The sequence below is a fragment of the Thamnophis elegans genome, chromosome 9 (assembly GCF_009769535.1).
Source record: "Thamnophis elegans isolate rThaEle1 chromosome 9, rThaEle1.pri, whole genome shotgun sequence".
Lineage (NCBI taxonomy): Eukaryota > Metazoa > Chordata > Lepidosauria > Squamata > Colubridae > Thamnophis > Thamnophis elegans.
Genome location: NC_045549.1, coordinates 67,237,060 through 67,260,446, shown reverse-complemented (window position 1 = coordinate 67,260,446; position 23,387 = coordinate 67,237,060). Strand labels below are relative to the sequence as shown.

The window sequence follows — 23,387 nt, the reverse complement described above, 5'->3', positions numbered from 1 at the left end:
ATAAATACAAAATTATGTATATCCTCACATACGTACTATATGACAGAGAGAAACAAGCTCTCCTTCCATATCATTCCAGGGGAATGATTAAGTGTTTTGTCAAAGCACCTGGTATGCCCAAATATGATAAGGGAGGAGAGCTTGTGGCTTAGAGGTTAATATAATTGCCTAATATGTAAAAAGCCCAAGTTCGAAGCCCAGTAAGGGTCTGGCTAGCTGATGAGAGCTAAATAGCTTGAAATAGGTCTATACTAGTCTCCCTTCATTTATTTATCAGCAAAAATGCAACACAAAAATCGTTTTTCTGCCTGGAAGGCTCCTGGAGTGTGGCTGAAAGGCAAAAGGGAAGCAGTATGCTCCCTCCTATATTTGGGCATACCAGGTGCTTTGACCAAAATAAACCCCCAAACACTTAATCATTACCCTGGTTCAGTTGATAAGAGCTTGTGGCTTAGAGATTAATACAATTGCCTAATATATAAAAACAGCCCAAGTTTGAATCCCAGCTAAGGTTATGGCTAACTGATGAGAGTGTGGCTTTAAAAGATTGTAGCTTTTGTACTTTATTAACAGTAAAATAGTCTTTATATGGGAGTAGTGCAAGACTGCTAGTACAGAAATTATTTCATTTGATCCAGGAGTCATTTCCCAAAGCTAAACTATGTTTAATGCCAGAATTTGGCCTTGGAAGGATATAAAGCAATAAAGGGACTGTAAGTATTTACAGAACGTTAGTAACTCATTGTAGTCTGATCATAGTCAAAGGATAACACCTGTAGAACTTCCAAAGACAGATAATTCAGCCTTTTAGACCATCTTGAGTTCTGTTATTTTAGGGAGGATTTTTTTTTAAGTTAAGGAGCATATAAATTTGAAGACGATGACAGGGAGAAAGGGAATAGAAGAGCTGTGGTTTACGGAAAAGAGTTTCAGAATCCAAAATTATACAGGTAACATTTAAAGACTAACTGAATTGTATCTATATAGGTGAAAGCAAAGAAAATTTTGTTAAGTTAAAATTTTTGGTCTTAAAAGCATTAGAAGTTCCAAAATACCACGCTGTTGCTTCATAAATATTAAGGGAATTGAGTGTGGATGAGTGGAAAACTTTTGATAGGTTGTTTTAGTTAAGAAAGAAAAGCCATTGTGCTTGAAAATCCACCACATGAGTTTGGAAATTTAATAAATCAAGACTGGTGCACCAATTATATACCCAAGCATCTTTCTTTTGAGCGTTAGACCAAAGGGAAGTTCTGGGAGCTTCATCACTCGAGACTTTCAAGAAGAGAGTGGACTGCCATTTGTCAGAAATGATGAAGGGTCTCCTGCTTGAGTGGGGGATTGGGCTAGATGATCTATAAAATCCCTTTCAACTCTGTTAATCTGTTCTTGGGGAACTGATAATCATCTCCAGTGCTGTGTCCGTTTAAGTCCCAAAGCCAGGTGCTTATTTTTCAGGAGGCAATTGGATTTCTTTGTTTGTTTTTTTCTTTTTGAAGACGTGTCGCTTCTCATCCAAGAAGCTTGTTCAGCTCTGACTGGATGGTGGGGAATGGAAGGATTGATACTCCTTGCATTGTCCATTTAAGTGTGTATTATAGAGAAGTCCAGACAGAGCGCCAATTGCCCAATGGAAATACATTTCCCAGAATGCCCCGCTTCAGGCTGGGCGGTGGAGGGACGCACCTGGACGGCGCCGCATTGGGGTGGGGAAAGGCTGAACGGGACTGGACCCGACTTCCGTACTCAGCACGGCGCCCAATAGAATCACGACTGGGAGAAGATTCGCTTTCTGGGCTAGTTTTCCTGGAGCCTCTCTAGGCTTTCGGGAGGAGCGGAGGCCTTTCAGGAAGAGGCGGGGGGGGGGAACGGAAAGGCCTGTCTCCGCTGCCGTTCTGCTCGTTTCGTTTGCCAGGCGAGGGAAGGGGGGGGAGAGAGAGAGAGAGAGAGAGAGAGAGAGAGAGAGAGAGAGAGAGAGAGAGAGAGAGAGAGATGGGAGTTGTGCGCAGGCGCGCTGTGTAGTTCGGCCTCGCGCGGCGGGCCGGGTGAGCGCGTGCGCGGCGGGGAGGGGAGACGGCCATGTCGGCGGGCGGTGAGGTGGAGCGTCTGGCGGCCGAGCTGAGCGGGGCCGGCGACGAGGAGGAGTGGCTCTATGGCGGTACGGTTCTCTTCGTTGCTTTCGGCGCGCTCCAGCCTCCCCGCTCAGTGTCCGGGTCTGTCGCTGGGTCTGTGCCCCGCTTCGACTCCGGTTAAAAGAGGCGGCCTGCTTTTGGGGGGGAACACAAGGCCCGATAGGCCTCGGACTCGATTAGCCGCCCCCTCCCTTCCTAATCCGCCTTTCCCTAGCGCGGCCCGGTTTCCCTCGCTTCCCTCACCTCCGTCCAGCTTTGCTAGAGAGGGAGCCCCCTGGAGCGGTTGCGGTGAGGGAGTGTCTCCCCACCCCCAGAACTCTGCGCCCTTCCCAGGAAAGCCTGGGGCGGGGGCTGCAAGGGCCCCCCAAGGATGGACCTGGACCTCTGGAGCAGCTTCAAGGTTTGGGAAAAAGCCTTTTTGAGGCGTCCCTGGAAGAGAAGGGCGGCTAGGCTTCTGACATCCTCCCCACCGCCTTTTATTTGCAAATATGCGATTTAGCCTCTTGCTCGGGAGGTGACCCAAAGCTTTGGAGCGGCCCGAAATTAAAAGTTGTAATCTTGTTTGTATGTGTGTGTACACACACACACACACACACAGGATTACAACTGTTAATTTCCGGACAGTGTATATATGTATATACTGTATGTATTATGTATTACATGTGTATCTCCATCCGTGTGTATGTGTGTATACATACACACATGGATAGATATGGACATAGGTACATATGTGCATACACATGTAGGTATATGCATATATACATGTATGTGTGTATATACATATATATGCACATGTATGTACGTGTGTGTGCGTGGATACAGTATATCACAGAAGTGAGTACACCTATCACATTTTGTAAATATATCTTTTCATGTGACAACACACTGAAGAAACTTGGCTGTGTTTTGAGGGGACAGCACATTTACACTGTTGTACAAGCTGTATACTCACTACTTTACATTGTAGCCAAGTGTCACTTCTTCAGTGTTGTCACATGAAAAGATATACTTAAATATTTACAAAATATGAATGTATGTATTTATTTATTTAGTGTCACAACCCCTGATATGCCCAAATATGGGAGGAGGCATACTATACTAGTCTCCCTTTATTTATTTATCAGCACAAATACAGCACATATATATGTTTGTTTTCATAGATTTTCACAGGTGTAGGTATGCTGGTCTTGTTGTATTTGGGATATATATCTCCCTTTATCACAGACAGACAGATATGGTAAAGGAGAGATTGGGAAGCTGCTCACCTGTCTGGATTGTCCCAGTGTTTGCCTAGCAAACCACATCACTTTAAATATATTTGATTCTTGTGTGTTAAGGATATTTCAAACTTGATTATAATAAAACTGGTCCAAGACTAAATTCATGAAGCTAAAGAGGAGGTTATAAAAATAATAGAGATCGTCCTTGACTTGCAGTTCATTTAGTGACCGTTCTAAGTTACTACGGCACTGAAAAAAGTGACCTATGACCATTTTTTATATTTAATGACCATTGCAGCATCCCCATGGTCACGTAATCAAAATTCAGGTGCTTGGCAACTGACTCATTTATGATGGTTGCAGTGCCTTGGGGTCATGCGATCCGCTTTTGCAACCTTCTGACAAGCAAAATCAATGGGAAAACCGGATTCACTTAACAAACGTGTTACTAACTTAACAACTGCAGTGATTCACTTAACAAGTGTGTCAAGAAAAGTCATAAAATAGGGCAAAATTGAACACATGTTTCACTTAGCAACAGAAGTTTTGAGCTCAATTGGACTACCTGTACAGGTTGTGTTAAGTTGCATAGTGTTTAGAGAGGACAATGCAACCCAGATTCTGAATTGGCAGCAAAGGATGTTTCCTGATAGTAACTGCATGTTCAAATGAAAAATGTCCAGGAAACTTTCCTTTGTAGGATTAACGATAAGGATTTTTGTCCTTCCACTGGAACGTGTTTGTCTGAAATTTGAAAAGCCATGGAGGTGAGGGGGTGATGTAACAAAATATTATGTAGAATTAGCATGAAAATGAATGAATTTTGGAGAAGTCATTAAGTGATTCTGGTTGATACCGTACTACCATATTGAGATGCAATTTTTATTTGATTTTGTTGTTTCTTGAAGATGAAAATGAAGAAGAAAGACCAGAGGAAGCGCCTGCTAAGTGAGTATTATTGTAACATTCATTGTGAGGTGTGGAGTCAGTCTTATTCCTATTCAATTTTGAACTGAATATTTAGAAGCAGCTGAACCCATATTTCTGCACTTGTCTTTAGGGTTTATTTTAAGAATTTTATGCTGTTTTTCGGAAAAGAAGCACTTGATAACTGAAAAATAATTTAAAATTTTTGCACTATTAGAACTATGTTAAATCAGTGTTCACTACACTAAAATAATGTAAAATTATAAGAGAAATGTCTTAACCTCCTTTCAGAAAGATGAGAGCTGCATCCAAAGAATCACTGACAGTGAAATGGATAGCATATCAATTTAATCAATAGAATAAATTATCCTAAAAAAAAACAAATATCAGTCTCCATAAGGATTTCCTAAGATCCAAATAATACAGATAACCAAGTTATGAATTATCCAGGTCATTAAAAGATAAAATCAGTATTTTGAATCGGGCTATGGAAGATCAATATCCAATAATGTTATTTATTAATTCAATGAAAGTTGGAAGTTACTTCATTTGTCAGGTTTTTAGTGTAATGAAATGCGAAATGTTATTATACAAACTTTTTTCTTTGTCCAATAGAATTCAGAGTGAGCATAACTGTTTTCTATGGAGGTTTTTTTATAAATAGCCATACTAGAAACTTGGTACAATGGATGATTCTGTAGATACCACAATTTTAATTATGAATTGAATGAAATGATTTCAATGGACTTCAGTTTATTGTGCATCTTTGTAGTGCTGTTCTAGGAGATTACTTTTATAGTACTTGTTTAGAACATTTTTGAGAAAGTAGTTTAAATAATTTCATGGTTACATGTAGTTACATTCGTCGAGCATATGTGTAGCTTAGGGGTGGCAAGTCTTGTTAGAGTTATGTTATGAACTGAAAATACGTCATTATTTTATTAAGTAATGTCATTTATACTAATTTTATTTCAAATCCTAGTTGAATTGGAACCAACGGGCGAAAAAACTTTAATGAGCATTTTTCTGCTTTTTTAAAATTAATATGATAAATCAGTGTTATTAAAATCCTATTCTACTCTGACCTTGTGAGTGGAATCTCCTGTGAGTAGAGTTCTTTTAGGTGTAGAGTCCCTCAGAGTATCAGTACTATAATTGTCTAGATATGGTAAAATATATGCCATTTGTAAGCTTAGATTAATTATATATATGCAAAATATCACTGTCTTGTATACACAAAATCTATGCTCTTCAAGTTTTTTTTTAACCCGGTTACTTTAATACTTATCTCTGAAATCAGGTTAAATTAAATGAAACAAAGTGTCACTGTGCTTAATTACTGGATGTACCTTTATTTCCCAGAAATAAAAGTTTTGTTGAAAGGGTTGTTTTCCACCCTAGCAAAACCATAATTCAGAAAATAGTATTTTCTTTCAAATAATTTAAATTACACTTATTTTTTAAACTGATACCTGTCCCTGTCAACCAGCTAATGCTTTTTATTTTATCTTGAAGTGTTCCAACCCCAACGGGAAATGAAGAAGAAGGAGCAGCTGAAAATGGCGTAGTGAAAATGGTATTCTTTATAAAATTAGAACTATGGAAATCTATGTAACATTTTTTAAATTGTGAGCAAGCCATTCATGAGTTCCAATTGAATGTAGACTAGGGGCAGAGTAATTTGTTAGGGGTGCGTGCATCTATTTTGGAAAACAGAACATTTGGTGGAACATCTTCCATACCTGCAATTTTATTGCATCACTTCCAAAGTTTAAAAATCTTCCAGGACAATCCTAGATTGGCATAGTACGGAAAAGGAACTTACTTATTTATTTAGCATTCCCTGGAACATTCTGTCTCCCAAATGGATAATTTTTGAACATTCCTATAAGTTACTAACTTATTTTATTAGACTTTACTATGTCATAAATTAAGTCCAGAATGCAAATTTTATTGGTACTGAAATTGTTTTCAACCTTGAGAGTATGAGGATAATTTTATACATCTAATGCTGAATGATTAAATGATGTGCAGAACTTTCCCCAACAGCTATTATCTGTTAGAGATTGCTGGCAGATTTCTTTATACTTGGTGTGTCCTGTTAGTAGTGTTTTATGTACCGGTACCATTGTGCTTAAAGGTTTGTGAACACTTTTGAATGTTCAATATTATTGAATAAATATGATCTAAAATGGGATCAGTTCTCCACACAAGCCCTAAAGCTTGATAAAAATAACCCAGTTAAACAAGTCACAAACATGCTTACTCACTTCTCTGTTGAGGAAAGTGATCCAAAGCTGTAGATTTTGTGTGTGGCAAAAATATGCAAACCTTTGCTTTCCATATAAGCCATGGCGCAGTGGTTAGGGTGCAGCATTGCAGGTTAATTCTGACTACCAGGGCTCATTGGGGACCCAGATTGTTGGGGGCAATGTGCTGACTCTGTAAACCAGCAGTCATAATTTGGTGGTCCGTGGACACTGGTGGTCTGTGAGAAACTTTTGGTGGTCCACAGAAAAATTATTTGCATTTTTTATATTGCACTAAATCAGAGGTCCTCAAACTACGGCCCCTGGGCTGGGTACATGCAACGAACGTTTGTGTTGCTGCAGAGATTCTCCCCCTTCACAGTCTTTTTGTGCAGGTTGGAATGGGGCAGATATTGCGACTTGGGGTCTGCTTCAGCCTCTTGTTGTGGGGTTTTGGGCGAAGGCTGGAGGGAAGTGGTGCTGGTGGCGAAAAGCCAGAGAGCCTCGTTGCAGTGGGACTGCATCATGGCCTGGCACTGTCTGACCATCTCAGCCCGCTGAGCCTCCAGGTGCCGGTACCTGGCCTGGAACTCCCGCAGGTCTTCCTTCTGCTTGGAAAGCCTATGCTTGTAGTCCTCAGTGAGGTGCTTCTGCTGAGCCTCCTTCTCTGTCAGATCCAATTTGAACTAAGCCAGCTGTTTTGCCAACTCTTTCTCATGGTGGCAGCTTAGCTCCAACAACTGCTTCCTGTTGGGGCCCTGGTTGGGAGTGGTTGGGAGGGGAGGGGCGAGTAGGGGCCGGCGAGGTGCCCCTAGATGTGAGTGACATCAAGTTGGTCATGCCCACCCAGTCACACGACCACCTAGCCACACCTACCCAGCTGGTCATTAGGCAGATCATATTAGTGGTATAACTGCTTTTCAGTTTTTCATATACAAAATGCTTGCCAGGATTGTATTTTGCTCATTTGTATCTCAACAAGTGAGTGCCAGTTTGGTTTAGAGTTTTAAGGATTCTGGATTAAAAGCAAGACACTAGAATTGTAGCCCTGCCTTAGGCACAAGAGGCTGTCAGATGGCCATAGGACCATTATTTTGTTAGTCTAAATAATGCAGCATTGGCAAGCCACTTCTGAAAGCCATGTAGTAGCAAGGAGTCAAGTTTGACTCAAAGGAAAGAAAATGCTTTCACATGTAGATGATCTTCTTGTTTGTGTCTTGCAAATGTGTTTTGTTTGTGGCAAGTAGGCATTTTTCTTACCAAGCATTAGAATTAAATAAGATTTAGCACGTAGCACTTAGACTTCTACCACTTCACAGTGCTTTTACAGCCCTCACTAAGCAGTTTACAGAGTCAGCATATTGCTCCCAACAGTCTGGGTCCTCATTTTAAATGACCACAGAAGAATGGAAGGCTGAATCAACCTTGAGCCGATGAGATTCGATCTGCTAAATTGCAGGCAGCCGGCAGAAGTAGCCTGCAGTACTGCATTCTAACCACTGTGCCATCGCAACACATTTAAATAATCAACATTGAAAAGATTATTTGTGAATGGTTTTATTTAGGTACATAATAGGAAAACCAATTAATTTAATGGATGCTGATCACTATTTTGAGTTGATACCTATTAAGATATTTTTATGTACAGTATTTTGAACTTATGCTTTACACTTTGTCTCTTATTTTGGTTCACTATTTTCATAGTGGTAAATTTGCTTGCCTTGAATAGCAAGTCACTGGAAATTAAACATTGATTTTAATGGTGGAGACTTATGGCCTCATTTGAATGTGTATATTATACAACATATCTTGAAATGTTGTACATTAGCAATAATACAGTTGCCTTTTCAAATAGTATCAAGAAAGGTATTTGGTACTTCCACCTTAGTTGAATTATATGTAATTTCTAATTATAGTCTTTTCTTTTTGTAGAAAGTGACAGAGGCCGAAGATGACAGTGACAGTGATAGTGATGATGATGAAGATGATGTTCAGGTCACTATTGGTGATATTAAAACAGGAGCACCGCAGTACGGGTAAGTTGTTTATTGCTTAATCATCTGGATTTCAGGTTCTGAGTTAAGGCAGGCTTATGAAAAGTCCCTTCCTTTGTTACCTTGAAGCAAGTAACAATTGCTTCCAGCTAAAGGACCAACTCTCTGGTCACGTGTGTGATTGCAGTCTGGGTTCTTGGCACTCTGTTCTCACATAATAGCTGGTTGCCAAGTACCCATGACCATTTGATCATCATTTGCAACCTTTCCTGTCAGCTTCCCCAGAAAGTCAATGGGAAAGCTGACAGGGAATGTTGCAAATTGCTGGGCAAGTCTCCCCACCCTCTTACCCCTCCCCCCCAACTCATTCTGTGTTCATGTCAATCACTCATGCGCCCTTGTAGAACTTTGCCAACCTATGCAGCATCTCTTCCGCATCCTTCACATGACAGTGGAAGAGATGTTTGTTATGTTATGTTTATTATACGTATGCCGCCCTATTCCCGAGGGACTCGAGAGATGCCACTCTGACCTTATCTGACCTGAACTGTGCCTCTTGTGCCTTTCCTGACCCATATAGCATTTCTCATCATCCTTACACTCCCTCCCCAACCCACTCTCTGCACTCGCTTGCTCCCTCCCCCATTCAGCAGCAGCCATCTACATTCCTGTGGGCCTGTTTTCTGTATTCCTTCTTGCTTTATTCCTGACAGTGCATTAATTACACAAGTTTTCTAAATTTTACCGATTTTCTCATGAAAATTCAAAATGGGCTTTGCTGTAAAAATACTGCAATGTAGTTTTCAGTGGAATTTAGAGTTATTTATTAGAAGCCGTGGTGGCGCACTGTTGCAGTCTAACTCTGCCTACAGGCAGGAATTCGATCCTGACCAGCTCAAGGTTGACTCAGCCTTCCCTCCTTCTGAGATCGGTAAAGTGAGAATCCAGATTATTTGGGGCAATATGCTGATATTGTAAACTGCTCAGAGTTGTTGTAAAGCACTATATAAATCTAGATGCTATTGCTAAGTGCTATTTCAATTAATCTCACTTTCAGAGAATTCTGACACTATCTATAAAATTCATTTTTCTTTACTTTGCTGTAACAGATTTGAAGACAGTTGTATGCTCTAAAGAATGCTAAAGTAATCATTTTAGATCCCAAATCATTTTACACTTTTTAAAAACTTCAGCAGTACTTGTCACAATTGATAATAAAGTTTCTTCGAATGTAAATCAAGTAGATTGACACCATATACAATTAATACAAGTGTGAGATTTGCTCCCTATTTATATACAGTAGCTTGCCTGTCTGTTTCAGTGTTATAAAACTAGCTTAAATACAAGCCGTTGTATATAAACAGAGAGCAAACGCCAAGCTCACTAGAAGCACTGATGATGTTACCTAGTTGGATAGTGAAATGTCTGCAAGCAAACAACCAAGCTCAGAGAGCGCCAGCAACTCCACTGTTCAATCTAAGCTACATACATTATTTCCTATTGTGATCAGACACAAGTTGAAAACCATTAAAAATAAAACAAGTTGTGACTGTGTTTCCAAAATACATTCAGCAAAGTGAAGCAATTGCACATTCCTCACTTAATTGGAAGTGCTAGAACTGCTAAGCAGTCTGTGTTGGTGAGACGTGGTGCTTTACAATTATGGCAGAAGGTGATGGAAATTAGAGTCCCAATTATCATTGTTACCCGAGGACCACTTGCATGGTCATGTATGGAGAACTGAGGAGAAGCTTTGAGCTGAGCCAGAGGTTGTCTCTTCTTTTAACGCGAGTGCACACCACTGCACTTCCAAACACTTTTTAGAAACCATTTCCTCAAAAATCTTGTTCATCTTTTATCCTTTACTATAAAATGTTATTTTTTTTTAGGTATGGAGCAGCACCAGTGAATCTCAATATTAAAACAGGAGGGCGAAGTTATGGATCCTCTGGTAAGCATTGACCGAGAGCTCAAGGAAAGAAAATAGAAAAGAATAATGTTATGCTCTGTATTTCAGTATCTCTTAAGATTCTACATTACATTTGATTCAGTGTAAGAGAACGTTTATAAGAACAGTAACTATCAGGCTCATGGGTGCCAGTATGCTGGAAATAAGCACTTTATTCTCACTATAGAAGTTTATAATAATATGTTGTTTGTCATGGGCTCATAAAATAAATATTCTTTTCTTTATAGGCACCAAAGTGAAAGGAGTTGATCTTGATGCACCAGGAAGCATTAATGGTGTTCCGCTATTAGAAGTTGATTTGGATTCTTTTGAAGATAAACCTTGGAGAAAACCAGGTAGAAAATTTTGCACAGAAATAAATAGCATTGTAAAAACATGTCAGTAAAACTCCACAGGTGAGCAGAAAATTGATATTCTTGTTCCAACTAAACGCACGAAATGTGTTCATAATTCCTATTTCAGGAGGAAATTTAATTGCATCATGTTGTAGACCCAATCCTTATAAATATGCTATTTCCAAGAGTCAGGGACAATATAAGTATTATTCAGTTGGATTTGATGCATGAGGATATGTTGTGTGTTTTGCATTTTTAAGTTTTTTACTCAAAATGCTTCGATGTTTTAGCTACTTCGGCTTATCTAACATAGGGATAAGTGCCTCCCGTTTGAAGCACAGCTAAGTAATAAAACATAGCTAAGTGGTTGTGGGAAGTACACAAAAGGAAGTGCTGTATAAAGAGGGTTTTCCCCCCAAATGATTATTCAGCTGCTTTTCATTTTGGAAAACCAGTAGCTAGAAAGCATTGTGGAAGGCAGGATTCCTCCACATTTTTCTAGTAGTTGCATTTAACTCCTAGAATATTTGTTGTTTTCTTCTAAGGCGCTGATCTCTCAGATTATTTCAATTATGGGTTTAATGAAGACACTTGGAAAGCCTACTGTGAAAAACAAAAGAGGATACGAATGGGGCTCGAAATTTTACCCGTTACCACAGCTACCAATAAAATTACGGTAATGAAAAGAACCACTTGTTTCACAACCATTTTCCTTCAAAAATTAGATTCCACACACAGTGTTAGCAACCCCTGTGTGGTTCAAAAGTTCCTTCCCTTCCTTCCTTGTTCCTACCATCCAGCCATTTTGCTCCATTTCCTTGTTGGCCTCTTGTGTTGGTAATTGTGGAATCACCAACTGCAACTAGCTTGTAACCTGTTGTTAGTTGTGTTGTAGCCCATCAGTCCATAATGTGGTGTTTTAATGGGCGATGTGTTATTTAACTTAGGCCGAAGACATTGCTATGGAAGTAACGCCAGGGACAGAGATTCCAGATGGCACATACAGTCTTTTTAAGGTGAATGTTGGTAAACTTTCCTTAGTCACTCTTAATTACTGTTTGCCATACCACTTCCAAGTTTTGAGTCTAAACACAAAAGTGGACATAGCTGTTTGTTTTTTCCCCTAGCTTTTTAAAAAATATGTTCTCCAGATGTGCTGCATGTAGACCCACTTATTTTTATCTTACTTGCTGCAACTCTTATGACTTGATGGCATAATGTACTAATGATTGCTGTGACAGTTACGTATTGTATATGCTGCATTCTTTTAGTGAGATATGTTGCTCCGTTAGATTTCATGTATCGTTTTCGGTCTAGTATTTGATCCTTGCTTTCTCTCTCTTGGTGGTCCAACTTCAAAAATGAAGTTCAGGCAGAATTTTGCTGACCGAAGAAATTATCCTCCATGTAAGAATGTGCACGAAAGAGAAAATGTGTCTAGTTTTGAATCTGAAACAAAACAAAGGCTGCTGCTATTAACTTTCTGAAAGTTTTGACCTTATATTGGGGGGAGGGCATAGTTTGATAGAAATGAAACCTGGAATGTTTTTACTATTTTTTTTTTTATTTCTGCTGAAGCAAAATGCACAGGATACAGGAGTGAGTATAGAGAGCGTGTAAGAGAAGGCTGATGTGTGTGACACTTACTCTCTCTTGCCTTTATGTAGCTAGCATTGCTGCATATCCCTTTGTGCGCCTCCTCCTTTTGCAGTGTTGGCTTTTTCCCCTTGGTTATCCTGGACTGTTGCTCAGTCTTACCCTCCTTGCCTGAAATAACTACTTTCAGTAACAACCATTTCAGCCCATATTGAAACAAAACTGCTCTGTAGCTGAATCAGCCACCCGTTTTGTTTTAGACCCAAGACACCTGAAAACAGCAGTTACGCGAACAGTTCACGTACAAATACTTTCGCACATCCCTACCTTCGTATACAAGACATCGTTAGATTGTCATAAATCAGGATCACAAACTTGATTAATAGCCATATGTTGTAATCACCAATCTCTCATATGCCTAGAGGACTTTTGGAAACCACATTGTTAGGCTCAGTGGCATCGTGAAGCGGCAAATTCTAGCTTTCCCCTGAGTGCTTCTAAGGCTGAAGACAATTCTAGACCAGACCTTGTTGTGGTAGGACTTGAACTCCCTGCTGGATTGAGAACTGCTTCATGCCAGTGTAAGAAGTTATCAACTAGTTACAATTGACTAGACATTTGAGAATGCCTGAGAAAAAAAATGCACAAGTTAATATATGCCACTTACATGATGTGAAGAAATGAGTGAGTACTTAAAAATCAATGTATTCTTGAGAAAATTGCCTTAATTTTGTCATAAGGCATAGATAGATAGATAGATAGATAGATAGATAGATAGATAGATAGATAGATAGATAGATAGATGTAGACATAGACATAGACACAACGTTTTGCAAAACGTAGAAAGTATATAATATGTTTATTTTTCCCTGAAGAGAAACTTTTGTTGTTTTGTTTCATTGTTTTAATAAAATGCTATTTTAAAACATAGAAAATAGACATGGTAGAGAATGTTTTGTAGGATGGGTCTGGCTGGTTGGCTCCCAATTATTCTTTTTTATTCTTCTGCCTATAGATCTTTTTATTACTTAAAAAAGAGAACAATTGTAAATACTGATAGTTAATTTAACATTTGCATCCTTCTTGCTCAGGTTACATATTTTATGTTCACGGGGGAATATGTATAGACATTTTGGGGAAGGAGCCCTGTTTTCAATCTCTGTGCAGTATTTGTTCAACATTTAATACTGAAGAATTGACAGAGCTAATCATACTTGTGTACTACTTTACTTGTACCTATCCTGTTTCCCCCAAAATAAGACCACCCCACATAATAAGCCCAATCGGGCCTTGAGCGCATGCGCTAAAATAAGCCCTCCCCCAAAAATAAGCCCTCCCAGAAAATATTGCAACACAGCAGCAGCCATGAGGTGACCACGCTTGCCACCTCCTGCACCTACCAAAAATAATAAGACCTCCCCGAAAATAAGGCCAAGTGCCAGCCTTATTTTCGGGAAAACACGGTATTACCTAAGAGACTTTGATCAAGGTTACCTTATAATTGAGATTTTGAACCACATTTTCTACATTCAATTCCAGATTTATCACCATCCCAGGTGTATGAGCAGGGTTGTGCTTTTCTGTAATATTCTATAATGCTACATTGTCCATTCATACTTTTTACTAATGTAATCTGATGAAAAATGTGAAAACTATCAATTGTTGTTATATATAAGTAGAAGTCTATGTAATCTAATGCTCCCCCATAATGTGTTATTCACTTTATACTTTTCCAAAATAAGCATAAGATGGTCAAATTTAGTGCTCTTTAAGCAGCCCCAATCCCCGGTCCGTGGCATGCCAGAAACTAGGCCACACAAACAAGCAAAGCTCCATCCATGGGATGCAGGCAGTACACGAAACCATGTCCCCTCTGGTCCACTGAAAAACTCCTCCACGGAACCTGTCCTTGGTGGCCAAAAGGTTGGGGGCCACTCTCTTAAAAGCACTAGAAAAGAATATTATTATAGTTTATAATGTCTTTTTTAATATACAGGAAGAGGTATGAAACTCTTCCCCCAACTAGCATTAGTGCAAGATATTTTGCCTGTCTTATTCAAAACAATCTTTTTTTAAAAACATAAATTATGCTTATAACGGTACAGTATTTGTGCTTCCCACCTACCCCCACTTGAGGAGAAATACATATGTTTTCCCATATAAGAGACTAATAACTGCCAGTTGTTTAGATTTTATTTTTCTGTTATGAATACAGCTCAGTTTGCTTTGCTTAATAGCAAGTGGAAGTGATTGTGAACTTTATCAGTCTGCAGGAACATATTAGTCTACATTTTTTAGGCTTTGTTTTTTTTAAAAAAAAATTCATTCTTTACATGTTTGCTTTTTCTGATGCTTGAGAAAAGTAGTATAGGGATTGATGGAAATAGAGCACCAAATGCTTAGCTAATTTTCCCTAGACATGCCACGTAGAGCTGTTTTCCCATAGCGGAGCTGAATTTGTCTGGTAAAATATTGATTGTTCAGAAGTACTCTATATTTCTCAGTTTTTATTCCTATTCCATACTGAAGAAAAACATTTTTGTTAAATACTTTGCAGTGGTTGAAGCATAGAAACACAAATCTTTGGTGGATTCTACTTTGATTTTTTTCTCTCCCTGCTTCATAATACTACAGACTAAATTACAAATTGCCCTCCCCTTTGCTATTCTGAAGACAATTTATTTCCAGGGTGGCTATTGGGGTTTTTGAGAAATGACATTTCCTTGGATAAATGAAACAGGAGGGACTTTGAATGGAAGTCACAATAACAAGTTTGCTAGTGTGAGCATCCATATTTAGGAATTATGGGATTTTGTTGGCTATGGCTGTCTTCTTTCATTTATTGGAAGAGGTCCTTTATTTTGCAATAGGTATTGCTAATGAACAAACTTTATTCTGAAGGTGCAGCAGGGCAGAACTGGAAATATGGAGAAAGAAGTAGCACTTCCACCAGTCAAAACTGAGTTCACATCTCCCCCACCCTTATTCAAGACAGGAGTCCCATCAAACAGGTCAGTTGGTTAGTCACCCCTTCGAACTACTGGAGACAGAAACTGTTTCCAGGGTTGCTATCATCCCTTTTTTAAAACCGAACAGAACATCTCTTCACCACCTTCTCACCTCTTGTGTGTTTCATCCTTTGGTTGTGAATCTTGATATAATCTGAGATATGGAGCATCCATGGCAATCAGTGGTAGTAAACAGGCATGATTTGCATCTAAATACCATGTTGATGATACTTTAAATACGTTTAGAAGCCAGGTGATTTTGATTATATTTTACAAAAGTTTATACTATGAATTTAGTTTGGGTTGAGGTAGTTGCTTTGAATTCCATAATGTATATTGTTAAGCATATATAAAGAAACGCTGCTTAGCAGCTTAAACTTTAATATCTGTAGTGGTAATTTTTGTGGTTGGCTCAGATTTGTTTGGAGTAGGTGGTACCCAAAGTTCTTCTTATATTTGATCAATTAAAAAATCACAAATTCAGTTTTGAAGAGGTCATAAGACTTGCCTATCATTGGCCAAACATGTAAAGTCGATATGTATTGAACATGTAGCTGAATGACATCTTAAGTAAGGCAAAGTAATACAATTAGGAAAATGTAAAAAGAATTACATTGTTTTCCTTTTGGACATTATTTTCCTGCAATCTACTTAATTTCCTTCATGATGCTTTATTTCTGGCTAACTGATTTTGCTGACATTCTTGTTAACTATTATATAGTATAATTCGAACAGAAGCTCATAATCCGGTTGAATGCTATTGAAAGCTCATAATCCTGTCTTATATGATCTATGTTGGCCTCTACTGAATTAATTTCAATTTTCTCATATAAATGATCATAGTTCTTTGTGTGACGAGCACACTTGAGGAGTATTTTTCAACTAGATTTGGGGTGTTTGTGTGTGTTAAGAGCATGGCCAGTGATTGGATGGCTTTCTCTGGTGCCTTCCTGCTCATCAGCCAAAATATTCTCATTTATGATCTAGTCCAAGAGTGTAATATCTGGTGTATAGTTTGCTGACCAGAAGGGAGGTTGATGGGATGGTAAGAGGAGGCAGGTAGATCTGCCTCCTCATTTGTGGTTTGGGATGACCAGAGCTAGGCCCCAATCATTGGAATCTTAGCATGATTATTGATGCAGGTGAATAGGGAATGCAGAACAGGTACCCACCTATCTAGATTTTTTTGATCACCTCTGGTGAGATAAAAGTCATGTTCATGACCCTTGTTTGGTTTCAGAGGTTTAATCAATTTGATCATTGTTTTCCTTCTTTTACATTTTTATTTACTTTTATTTTTACTTTTGATTAAATACCCTGGTCATTCTAATTTGTTTTATCTTAAAATGTTATTAGCAGATCAATCTGACTTCATTTCTCTTTCCATAGCCAAGTGCTAATTAATAATCTACACGGTATGCCATAGTATTAACTCTAATCCCTCTTAGATATTTTAGAAAATATATTAACTGTGATCCCTGTATTCTACTTGCTGGTCTACGACTGAATAAAGATTGATTAATTAGGGGTTGTTGTTTTTTGGTGTCCCTATAAGGGAAACAAGAATGTTTGCATTACATCACGAATATTGAAAGCACAGGCCATCATTTTATATATTGTCCTTTTCTTGGGGAGGGAGGGAATGCCAATTTCTACTCACTTGAAAAGTTTGTAGAAATTTCAGATGTGGGGGGAGGGGGATAATTTTTATCAAACAATACATTATTGTAAAAAAAACAAACCCTATATTTTAGGTCCAGCAATTTAAAAGTATAATTAATTCCTGGATTCTATAACTTTGGCAATTGTTTTGCCTTGAATATATGTATATTTTATTTTTGACTTCTCATGTGTGATTATGAATGGCTCTATCTGGTTGATGCTAACGGTGAATCAAAGAATCTGAACTGTTTTTCTTGGAACAAAAGAGAAAATCATAGCTTTTTTCTCTTGATCTGTTTGGTACCTGGATAAATTATTCGGTTATTTTGCTTGTTTGTGTGTTTGTGTTTTCACTTATGAGATGCAGATTCCACTTAGTGAATATTGTTAAAAGTATCTCTAGAGCAGTGTTTCTCAACCTTGGCAACTTGAAGATGTCCGGACTTCAACTCCCAGAATTCCCCAGCCAGCAAATGCTGGCTGGGGAATTCTGGGAGTTGAAGTCCGGACATCTTCAAGTTGCCAAGGTTGAGAAACACTGCTCTAGACCATTGTTAGAATGATTCCGCATCCCAGAATCGCAGAAAGGCGTGGATGGGGGGGGGGGATTAATGTGAGAGAGTGAGGGGTAGAAAATAGTGTCTGATAATAGGAAAAAGGAGAAACATAAGAAAAGAAAGACCTAGAACATTTATCTCACCAGAAACAGCGCCTCTTCTCAGTCGCAGACGGGCACTGCAGTCAGGAAAACCAGTTCAGGCGCTGTGAAGTGGCAGGCTCGATACGGGAGGTCTGAATCACCTGAGCTAAGGTAAGAAAATTTTAAAGCACATGATCTTAAAAAAGAAAAAGTTACGATGCCATATTTTTCCTCAATAGTTGGAATTGGGCTGGACTTGGGTGCATAAATTTATTTTACCAAGGATGATGTGGAAGTATAAATACAGATTAATCGTGATAATAATGCCCAACTAGATTCTGGGAATGGAAAGGAGAGTATTTTCTTTGTGCGCTTCATTATAGAATTGGGGAGTATTAAAATTTAAAATATTTCTGGATTAATTTCATCGAAGCCCATTAGGATTTTTCCTCCCTCTTTTTTTTTTCATGATGATCATAAAATGAACACATAGAACATTGTTATTTCAGCTACTAGGAATAGCAAATTTCATGAGTGCCAATCAGTTTTAAAATTATTTTCTGCCCCCGTATTCATCCTATAATTCTTTAATTCTTACTCTGAAAGTAGTTCCTTTATCCCCACTGTGTTATTACAGTGGCTCTGATTAGCAATAGCAATGGCACTTAGACTTACATACCTCCTCAGTGCTTTACAGTCCACTCTAAGTAGTTTGCAGAGTCAGCATGTTCTCCCCAACAATCTTGAGTCCTCATTTTACTGACCTCAGAATGCGGGAAGGCTGAGTCAACCTTGAGCTGGTCAGGATGGAATTGCCGTCAGCTGGCAGTCAGCAGAAGTAGCCTGCATACTGGATTCTAACCACTGGGCCACCATGATTTCTACCTGAGAGGCTCTGCTTCTAGGAGGAAAATTGGAGGTGAATATTGGATGTGCCATATTCTTCAGGTCTCCAAGTGCTGTTAATTTATTTGTACTAGAGTCCTTTTGTTTGTTAGACTAAATGCTGCAGGCTAGAAATTAGCTTGGTTTTCATTGTGAATTCCTACTGCAGATAGTCTCCAACTTACAATAGTTTGTTTAATGACTGTTTACGACAGCATTGGGAAAAGTGACTTATGACCATTTTTCACATTTACGACCCTTGCAGCATCCCCATGGTCTTATGATTTACAGTCAGGTGCTTGACAACTGCTTCGTATCAGTATCCCGGGATCATATGATCCCCTTTTGCAACTTTCTAACAAGCAAAAGTCAATGGGGAAGCCTGATTCATTTAACAACTGTGTTAATAACTTAACAACTGCCATGATTCACTTAACAACTGTGTTAATAACTTAACAACTGCCGTGATTCACTTAACAACTGTGTTAATAACTTAACAACTACCATGATTCAATTAACAACTGTGTTAATAACTTAACAACTGCCGTGATTCACTTAACAACTGTGGCAAGAAAAGTTGTAAAATGGGGCAAAACTCACTTGAAAAATTTCTCGCTTAGCAATCTAAAATCTGGGTTCAATTGTGGTTGTAAGTCAAGGACTTACCTGTATTTGGTTTGTGGTTGGTTCAGTTTCATCTTGTGCAGGGCTCACAAGCTAGCTGGCTTCGATGGTTTCTTCCAGTCCAGGCAAGCTCTGGTCCACGACTTAACATTTCTATGCCACAAGGCAGCAAAAGGTTAGGGATTCCTGTTGCTTTTGTGTAGTTTAGACTATAAACAAAATATCAAAAATTATTTAGAGTGAAAGCTCTATTTTAGATTTTACGCTGCCCAAAAGGCAAACGACAATGTAAATCTAGCTTTCGGTGTTCTGGTAATGATGGCCAGCCTTCTACAAAACACACCTACTAAGAGCAAACAGCCTTAGCAAGCGAGGAATTATGTGCTTTGATATTTTATGGTAAGGATGTGTTAACTCAAGGGCAATTTTTTTTAAAAAAAAGCAAAATTAACAAAGATGAAATAAAAATTTGCACTCCTTGGGACTTCCTAAGATTGTACTGTTGAAATGCCATCAACATGATGGTTTTTAATGAAAGAAAATATGTTTTTACTAGGCTTATTCAGCCCTGATGCCCAAACGTCTGAGGAAAAAAAAAATACTGCAAAAATTAGTACCAGCCCACTCCTGATGATGCCAGCAGGAGTCACAACTAAGCACTTGTAAGCTGAAGAAAAGGCTGATTCCCAACTAAAAAAGCACAGTTGTTTGCTTCAGGTTATAAAAAGTTTGATGAGCCTGATTCAGGATATTCATAAAAAGAAAAGTCATTCATGTGCTCGGGGCAATATTTTCTATAATGTTTCTGTCTTGCAGGTATAAATATTGCCTACTAATAGGAGGAAGGGTGGAACTTACTGTATTCTCCAGAGGGCAATGGAACACTCATCTTGCCATAAAGTTTAGTCGTAGTATGATCCATAGCAGCATAGTCTAAAAGCAGTCTGCTTTTACATTGATTTTCATGAATTTCATATAAAACTGTGAGAAACTTAGATAGTCAGATGGGCAATGTCTAAATTTGACAAATAAATAGATAAAAATAACAATTATATAATTAGGGATAACAGCTAAAACTTTCTAGTGTGCCATCTGCCTTTTATGCTTCCTGCTTTTCTCTGTGTTGCTGATGGAAGAATGCAGTTCTTCAGGAATTTTCCTGTCGATAGATAAACAAATTGAATAACAGAATTACAGAGTTGGAAGGGACCTTGGAGGTCTTCTAATCCAGGGGTATCAAACTCATGACAGTGTCACGCAGTGGTGGGTTTCAAAAATTGTTCAAACCTACTCCGTGGGTGTGGCCTCCTTTGTGGGAGTGGCTTGCTGCCCATGTGACCGGGTGGGAGTGGCTTGCCGCCCATGTGACCAGCTATGAAGATGCCGACGACACTTGTCAGAACCACCTTAAATTACCTCACACACAGCACTGGCATGCATAAGAATGTGATGTTAACTTGTTTTTTAAAAGGCATCTTTGGTTTGCGTTAAAACAACTTCAACACACGCAATGTTCTGATTGCACCACAAACGCAGTAGTCATCCTTACCTTTCACAGAGGCACTGAGTTTTATAAATATGACCATGATAGTGTAGAATAATCATATCCAAGGACCAGTGGTGGGTTTCAATAGCAATAGCAATAGCAATAGCAGTAGACTTATATACCGCTTCATAGGCCTTTCAGGCCTCTCTAAGCGGTTTACAGAGAGTCAGCATATTGCCCCCAACAATATGGGTCCTCATTTTACCCACCTCGGAAGGATGGAAGGCTGAGTCAACCCTGAGCCGGTGAGATTTGAACCGCTGACCTGCTGATCTAGCAGTAGCCTGCAGTGCTGCATTTAACCACTGCGCCACCTTGGCTCTTAGTTTCAAAAATTTTTGGAACCTCTTCTGTAGGTGTGGCCTGCTTTCCGGGTCCACTGGTGGGACCTCTTCTAACCAGTTCGGTAGATTTGATGAATCGGTTCTACAGAATAGGTGCGAACTGGTAGGAACCCACCTCTGGTGTCACGTGAGGTATCAGGACTCCCCACCCCCCAATGCTAAACCAGGTGTGGGCGTGGCTAGCGCGTGATGCATCTGCCCCATGGGCTGGGAGTTTGACAGCCCTCTTCTAGTCCAACCCCCTGCTCAAGGAGGAAATCCTATACTATTCTTTGATAGCAACAATCCTGATTAAAGTAGAACTATACATTAATTTTTTCTTGGGGAGTTTATACTATTCATTACAGCAGCCTTCCATGGCCTTGTGCCCCTTGGTTATATTGAATTTCAGTTCCCTAAATTGCTGTGTAGCCTAAAGATTTGAGGAACTGAAGTCCAACACATCTGTATGGTTACCAAATAGGAGTAGCTCTTGTAGAAAAAAGACTATAGTTCCTATGCTTCTATCAGCCAAAATAAATTCCTATTTTGTGAATCTTATTTACACAATCCTTTGATTTTTCAAAACAATATTTAGGAAGATAGTTTGCCCTTAGTTTATTGTCCTATGAAATAATGTTTTGCATTTTCCTTTTTCAGACGGCTTTCTGGGACAATAGATGTGATTGGACAGACCATCACAATCAGCCGAGTAGAGGGAAGGCGGCGTGCCAACGAGAATAGCAATATTCAGGTTTGTTTCATAAATGTAAAACAAAATAACCCATACCCTAAACCCCCCAAATACATTTTCATGCTACATCAGTACAGAAGATGAACTTAGCACTATATGTTATGGTTGATATGCAAAATAAAATATAAACAGAAAACATGACTCATGATCAAGCCATGGATTTATTTATTAGATGCATGGAAGAGAAGGAAGTTGGAGAGAGTTTCAAATTGAAAGATTTTGCATCTGCTTCTAGTGAAGGATTCATCCATGAAAGGGTGCCACGTGTTCGTTGCTGTCCCCAAAGGTGTAGGCCCTTCTTTATGCAATATAGAAATTTCAAAAAGAGCACTGATTGGTGGCACATGCCATAAACTAATTTGATCTTTCTCTGTCAAAGAGTTTTGTCAGAGTTTGTTGCAAAAATCTAATCCAGAAAGCAGAGACAGATGACTGATTCAGCAGGATTCATTAACTTCTTTATATACATAACAACACAAAAATAAATGTACAATACCAACAGCAGATTCTTCCAGCGTGGTAGAGGGGAGAGATTGGTTTCCAGTTTCTATTCAGAGAACAGACTGGATTAGTTCTCTTGCACAGACTCAGAGCTACATAGGTAAGCCACGCCCAGGCTCCGAGCTGCCTGGCATGGCTCTCAGTCATCAAATAGTTCCCATTGGCTGACCCAGTTGCCATGCTTATACATCAGCTGACCTTGTTACCATGTCCTATTGCAGCCAGTCCCCAATGGCTGACCTGTTGCTATGTCCTATTCCAGCTCATGAATATTCTGACAGGTTTATTGCAAAACATTGCATTACTTCCCTCTGCCTCTCCAAGCTCTTGATTATTCCATTGAATGGAAGCAGAAAAAATGCAAATATTAGTTTAGAGGTAGAAGGTCCCGACAGGGAGGAAAGTTCATTTTCCACTCCCTTTTTGTCCAAAGGCAAATATAAAATTGGTTTTATTTATAGGTTCTTTCTGAACGCTCCAGCAGTGATGTAGACAACAGTTTTTCCAAGCCGCCTCCGTTTTTCCCTCCAGGAGCTCCGCCCACCCATCTTCCTCCACCTCCATTCCTTCCACCGCCTCCATCAGTTAGTACTGCTCCTCCTCTAATTCCTCCTCCAGGTAAAAAGAAAAGTGGGGGGGAAAGGGTAGTGTTTCAATTGCAATGTATGTTCCACACCTGTCTACCTGAAACCACAATGTTGCATATTTAGAATTAGACATGTTCTAAACAAAATTCAATTTATTTGGAAACTGTAATATTCTAGGTGGCTTCTAATAATTATTTCTCTTGAAGAGTATGTTCTCATTTCTGAAGTAGGTTTCAAATTTCTCCTCGTTTCCTGAAAAAAAAATCATAACTATTTCTGTGATGTCCCTTCTAAGTAAATGGTTCCTGGTCTTTGGAGGGTTTCATTCAGCTGTAATTTGCTTCATGTGAAATTTGAACTAATGTATAAAGAACAAATAAGATTATTGGACCAGCTGTCTTCTGATCACCACCTTAAATTTAAAACAGGACAGCA

General features: G+C 39.0%; 1 protein-coding gene across 7 annotated transcripts in view; it reads left to right on the top strand.

Annotated features, from left to right (window-relative positions):
• Positions 1-1,718: 1,718 nt before the first annotated feature.
• The window catches only part of FIP1L1 (factor interacting with PAPOLA and CPSF1), a 37,597-nt gene continuing 15,928 nt past the window's right edge, over positions 1,719-23,387 (top strand). For 2 of the 7 annotated variants that reach the window (XM_032223883.1, XM_032223882.1), the window contains exons 1-12: positions 1,722-2,158; positions 4,261-4,300; positions 5,795-5,855; positions 8,461-8,564; positions 10,412-10,473; positions 10,719-10,826; positions 11,372-11,502; positions 11,774-11,842; positions 15,324-15,433; positions 17,796-17,903; positions 21,771-21,864; positions 22,827-22,983. In XM_032223883.1, the coding sequence (XP_032079774.1) occupies positions 2,080-2,158; positions 4,261-4,300; positions 5,795-5,855; positions 8,461-8,564; positions 10,412-10,473; positions 10,719-10,826; positions 11,372-11,502; positions 11,774-11,842; positions 15,324-15,433; positions 17,796-17,903; positions 21,771-21,864; positions 22,827-22,983 (1,123 nt within the window). In that variant the 5' untranslated portion in view covers positions 1,722-2,079. Of the gene's footprint in view, positions 2,159-4,260; positions 4,301-5,794; positions 5,856-8,460; positions 8,565-10,411; positions 10,474-10,718; positions 10,827-11,371; positions 11,503-11,773; positions 11,843-15,323; positions 15,434-17,795; positions 17,904-21,770; positions 21,865-22,826; positions 22,984-23,387 lie in introns of all 7 variants that reach the window. The other 5 variants (XM_032223888.1, XM_032223881.1, XM_032223887.1 and 2 more) reach the window with 5 other exon arrangements.